At 51.8% G+C, this 6,000-nt stretch overlaps 1 protein-coding gene across 2 annotated transcripts in view; it reads left to right on the top strand.

Annotated features, from left to right (window-relative positions):
- Positions 1-2,691: 2,691 nt before the first annotated feature.
- Myo5b (myosin VB) overlaps positions 2,692-6,000 on the top strand; it is a 274,034-nt gene continuing 270,725 nt past the window's right edge. For both annotated transcript variants that reach the window (XM_057789327.1, XM_057789326.1), the window contains exon 1: positions 2,692-3,011. In XM_057789327.1, coding sequence (XP_057645310.1) covers positions 2,985-3,011 — 27 coding nt within the window. In that variant the 5' untranslated portion in view covers positions 2,692-2,984. The remainder of the gene's footprint in view (positions 3,012-6,000) is intronic.

The following is a 6,000-nucleotide window of genomic DNA, read 5'->3' as shown; positions in this document are numbered from 1 at the left end:
TTGTGCCAGGTCTGATGGGAACCAGACAGTTGGGATGGAGGGGAGTACGGTGAGGAGGAATGGATTTCAGGTTGGCCCTAGATCCCAGCGGGATATATAGGATTGCCCGTCTGGCAGGTGGAAATCTAGAATAGGACTAATAGCAGATTTGAGTGTGAGCATCTACTCAGAGATGGAGTAGGGGACATAGGGAAGAAGAAAGATGTTACAGGAAACAGGGCATAGTTTTCCAGGAACTGGGAGGAAGAAGCAGGACCAGAAAAAGATGCACAGAAGATGGGAAAACAAGAGATGCAAGGGGGGGGGGTGAGACAATAACTAACATGGCAGTAGAATAAAACCCCATCCCATGCTTTACAGGGAACAGTCCCTTCTCCCTCTCCCTCCCTTTTGCATGTGTGTGTTCCTGGGATCAAACCCTGCACACTAGTGGCTCTCAACCTGTGGGTCACGACCCACTTGGGGAGTCCCATATCAAATATTTATATTACAATGAATTTCAATAACAGTAGCAAATTACAGTTATGGAGTAGCAGTGAAGTAATTTTATGGTTGGGGGTGGGTCACCGTGACATAAGGAACTGTATTAAAGGGTCGCAGCATTAGGAAGGTTGAGAACCACTGTCATACATGCTAGGTAGGCAAGCACTGTGCCACCAAGCTACACCCCAGCCTAAAGCACTGCATCCCAACCTTGGCCACCCTTAGGGCCACCCAGGGAGCTCTAGGGAATCCTTTTCCCTGAGCTGGAAGTAGTAGGGGAGGGGCCAACAACCTTCCTAGTACTTTCAAGGTCAGATCAAGAACTTGAATTTGAGGCCTTGGCTGCATAGGAAGACCCTGACTTAACAAAACAAAACCCATTTCCAAAACAAACAAACAAACAAACAAACAAACAAACAAACAACAACTCCCCAAAACTTCAGGGCAACACCACAGGTGAGTTAAATCAGGTGAGGTGAATTTCTGGAGGGTGAGAGCCTGACATCTATTTTAGAAGTGATGGTGATGTGTAGAAAATGGGTTATGAATAAACTCTGTCCAAGTAGGTGGAGACATCCAGGTAAAGGAAGCCCAGCAGGAAAAGAGAATGAAAAGCCAGGAGCCAGGAGAACGAGAGAGTCGCTGGTCGAGAGTTAGGACTGCTCGTCTGGATATGCTGGTGTAAGATGTGGGGACAGAGGTGAGGATGGAGGCGAGGACCCTTTCTTAGATGGTCCTCAGAACAGAGTTCTGGCCCGACCTTCAGTGATTCTGGTTCCATGGGTCTGCAGTGAAGCCCTGGGCTGTCTAAGAAAGCCCCGCTTGCCCACTGATGTAGAAGGTCTCAGGTTAGCTGGTGGCTGCTTCAGTAGTGATGGCTCACCTTAGTAAGTGCTACAATCCAAGAAGAAGGACTACAGGGGGAGTTAATTTTGCAGTGTCATGTTGGGGTGCTGGGAATCCATTCCACGTCTTGGCAAATGCTAGTACCCTACTGCTGAGCTACCTCTGCGTCCTGCAGGAAAGACCTTCTGAGAGAAGGGTGTCTGATTCTGTTTTTGCTGCTAAAGTGTCCTTCTATCTCAGAGCCAATGGCAGCTGCCCAGGCTTGGGTCACTTCGTCTGTCAGCCCCGAAAGAAGCATTTTTTTGGAATGCCAGGGGAACTTAAAAATTCAGGTCTCTTCTCTCACGAACAAATCGGAATTCTGGACGGGGTGGAGGCAGGATCGCTTCTTTGGAACTTTTAAAGCTCCCCAGATGAGTTTCAATGTGGAATGCCTGCGGTAAAGTAGACGTTTCAATCCAGTTGTAAAATTCAGGTGGGCGTCACCTTCTGGGGAGAAGGTTCCAGAACCCCCCCTCCCCCGTGTAAGTGTGTCCTCTGGCTGAAAGTCGCACTCAAGGTCAATTGTCGTGGTTCAAAGCCCAAGACAGTGTCCTGGACCTCGGTTCTCTCACCCCATCCTGCTGATTCTTTTCCCTTTCGAGTTAGAATCCCTAAGTTTCTTTGGAAGTTGAACAAAAAATATGAAGCTGTTGTGGGCAGCCAAAAGCAAGGGCAGAAGAAACATAAACAAATGACGTAGGAAGGACAGAGGGACCCAGAATATGGGGGAGAGGAGCTAAGGGAGCTTGAGATTTTGTCTTCTGAGAGGAGTAGTCTAACAGGAGGCTTTGGGTGAAACAATGTTCCCGCAGGAGAACACCCCTTTACTGTTGAGGATTTCTGCGCAGGGAGTTCATTTTGGTGAGGATGATCTTTAGTGAGCATCAAAATCACCTTAGTAGAGAACTATGGCATAATTAGACTTTAATAACGAAAACGTTCAACACAAACATAAAATCCAGGGAAAAAGTATAAGACCCTTTTCAGCCTCACTTTCTTCCCTCTCTTCACGTCTCCGTTGCACTTTTGCCCATCCTCTGCCCAGGTGGTTTGGACAGCGCGGGGCGGCAGGTGCGACAGCCCGCCCGCACCTGTGCGGCATTCGCGCGGCGGCCAGCAGGGGGCGGCGAGGGCCACCTACCCGGGCGCCGCTCCTCGCCGGCCCCGCCCCCCGCCCCAGGACCCGGTGGCAGCGGGGGCGCGGAGGGCTCAAAGGCGGCGGCGGCCGCCCGTGGTGAGGCGCGGGTGAGGCGCGGGTTCCCCCCCCCACGCCACTTCCCTCCCTCCCTCCCTGGTCGCGCGTCCGCGCCTCCTCTCGTACCTGAGCCCTGAGCGCAGCGCGCCTTCTCCCCGCCCTCCCGCCACTCTCGGACGCAGCACCAGAGCTGCCACCGCCCAGGGAGTAAAGGTCGCGCGGGCCGGAGCGAGCGGGCTTCGGCGCCAGAAGGTCGGTCCACCAGAGGAAGGAGCGCGGAGGAACTGGGACCGGTCCGCGGAGATTGCACCGGCGGTGCACAGAGAGCGCGCGAGCGAGCGAGGAGCCTGGCCTCAGAGCGCAGCCCCGACCCGGCGTCCCGGGAGGTGTCCGGGGCTCCGGCTCCATCCGCGGGGACATGTCGTACAGCGAGCTCTACACCCGGGTGAGTACGGGCCCGGTGCGGCCCCGGGACACAGGTGCGGCACGGCACGCTCGGGGCCACCTTCCCCACGGTTCTCGGACGCCCCAGCCAGCGTCTCTGTGGCCTCTGTCCCCGGCACCCCCAACTTGGGTGGCGGAGAAAGTTTGGGTGTTCCGGGAGTGCGCCGCACCTACTGGCGGCTCCGCAGAGTCCCCCGACAGCGGCACAGCTCCGTCCCACTCAGGGGGCCTGTCGCCAACGTCCACTTTGCCCTTCCCTTCTCGTCCTCTCCCGGTCTTGGGGTCTCCTGCTGAGAGCCTGAAACCACAGGGACGTCTTAACCCTTTAGGAGCCAGGGTGAGACACTAGCTTCAATGGGGCACCTGGTATGCAGCCCTCACGTCCTCTTTATGGACCCTGTTCTAGGTCCCCTGCAGTGCCGAGTGCCCCTCAGTTGACCTGTCTTCCCTGGTGCGTGTGTGGCGACCAGAGGGATCCTGAACTTGCGAGTGGAGAGGGATGAGGAGTCAGCTGGGTGGGAGGGGCGCGGAGTAGGGTAGGGGTAAGGGCGGGGGGAGGGGATAGAGAGTTGCTGGAGGGGTTTCTGGTGATCCCAGGGAAATACATTCTTTTAAAAAATATATATGTAATTGTTTTAGTTTGATTATATATATTATGGGTATGCATATATGTATGTATAATATATATGCCGGCATGTCTGCATGTGCACTGAGAAGTCCAGAAGAGGGCGTCAGAGCCCCTGGAACTGGAGTGGGTTCTGGGAACAGAACCAGGGTCCTCTGCAAGAGCTGCAAGTGCTCTTAACTGAAGCGCCAATCCCTTCGGCCCAGGAAGCCAATACTTAATTTGCCCACAATGGGCATTTTGAGGTAGCTCTTTTGGGGTTATCAGGTATTTGGGGGAGGGTTGGAGTAATTATTGACCAGGGATGGAGTTATCTTTGAGGTAGGGTGGTATGCGCTCCCCTCCCGGGTCGGGGGCGGTTCAGGATTAGGAACAAGTGCGGCAGGAGCTGCTGCTCCTGATACCGCATGGCAGGTGATGTAAAGTGACCAGCAGCTTCCCAGGCGTTGGCTCCGCAGCCCTAGCCCTTCTGGTTTCTGCCTGGTCCCGGGGCGAGGTGAGCAAGTCAGGGCCTTTAGTCACCCATCCCTTTCTTCCTTAAAAAAATGTTCCATGTATCCCGACGTCTGATTTTCTTGTTCGCCTTTTCTGGTGGTTGGGACCTGTTTGACAGTCTTGCCTGCCTGCACGCCTCTGTGCGGAGGGGTAGGTGTGTGCAAGCGCGCTGTGTGTAGACCACTCCTGTAGGTGAGTTTGCAATTCCTGTTACACCGGCCTTGTGGACAAGTCTGGGCGGGGTAGGAAGAGGAACTTCCGCATCCTCACCTGGCGATTGCTAGCTAGTGTCCAGCGCATGGGGGAGCCCTTCAGCTCCGTGGGCTCACCGACCATCTTAGTTTGAAAAATATTGAAATCTCTTCTTTTCTGCGGACCTAGTCCGGGTCACCAAGGGCTAAAGTTCATCCAGTGGTTATGAAAGAGGGTGAAACCTGTTTGGGGGCCCGTCCTGGATTGCCTTTGGGGTCACCAGGAACTCCAGAGCACGACAGATACGAGTCTCTTTGAGAAGGGTAGAGAAGGTGCTAGGCAGGGCTGGAACTCTAGCAATTCCAGCTTGGGAAATGCACGCCACCCTTTTTACCCGTGGGAGTTAGGGGAGGAGCCTTTCAGCTTGCAGCTCTGGCGCTGAGAGGCTCAACAGAACCTGGTCGGGAGGCTGGAAAGCGGTGAGGCAGAGAAAAACAACCTGAGCTGCATGGAGTGTTCAGAGCCGAAGCCGTGTTCCGTGACCGTGTGCGATGCAACAGCGAGTACCAGAGAGACGGAAACCGCACCAAGTCCTGAAGTCCCTGAGCAGACAGCATTTAATTGCTGCCTTATGAAGCTAATGACTTTCTGAATACACGGAAACTTTGGAGATCTAGTTTTGAGAAACAAAAGCATTTATACCGAATTTCTTTTCAAGTAGACCACTTGGAGGGGAAACAATTTGATTTTTACTTAGATGTGAATATAGTCCATGCTGGCAGGGATGGTAAATTACTGGGAGTCTGAATTTGGAGTGTTTCAAGTTCAGTGTTTTTTTGAGTTATCTGTCTATGGACAAAACCCCCGGTCCTGAAAGAACTAGTTAAGAAATCAAGTATCTTTGTTGGTGGGAGTGTTTGGAATAATTAAAGCAAAAATGAACAGAATTCTGCCATTAGTGGATTTCTGGTTCTCAGTTATTGTTAAGTTATTGAATCTGAAGTCAAGAAGATTTTCTGTGACTGAGTACTAGCCTCCCGGGTGTTTTATTTTGTTGACAGGGTGTGTAGCTCTGACTTTTGTGTAGTCCAGGCTGGCCTTGAGCTCACAGAGATCCGCCTGCCTCTGCCCCCTAAGTGCTGGGATTAAAGGCATATGCCACCATGACTGGATAGCTTCCAGGTTTCTTGGTTGGGTTGCCATTGCCCTTTCAGTATGAGAAACCGCCGGGCTTTTTCTAACTGTTGTAACCCTGCTTTTCAGGCAGGATTCTGAGTGTGAATCATGAATTATACAGAAACACTTTGTTTCTTGGGCAGATGATTTGTTAATTTTGTTGTATTATTGAAATAGCCAATGTTCCCTTCTATTTTTAACCTACTAGTGGGCTTTCCTCATGGGTCAAACACTGGGTTGAGTTACACACCTTAATATATTATACATGATGGAAATAATTATCCTGTATGCCAACAGTATTTTTAAATGTTTGGGATGGAAATTTTATTGATTGTGCCTATTGCCTTAGTTGGGAGATGTTATTGGAGTATAAAACATTATATAAGGTGTACATAACCTGTGGGCATTAAATAGTTATGGGCAATAGTTTGGTTTATTGGTATATTTCTGATCTCTCAAGGATTTCTCTCTCCACCCCTTTTCCCTCTTCAGCTTTAGGCTC

This window comes from Chionomys nivalis, chromosome 14 (genome assembly GCF_950005125.1).
Source record: "Chionomys nivalis chromosome 14, mChiNiv1.1, whole genome shotgun sequence".
Taxonomy (NCBI): domain Eukaryota; kingdom Metazoa; phylum Chordata; class Mammalia; order Rodentia; family Cricetidae; genus Chionomys; species Chionomys nivalis.
Note: the sequence above shows the minus strand (reverse complement) of the source record. Positions and strands in the feature narration are given on the sequence as shown.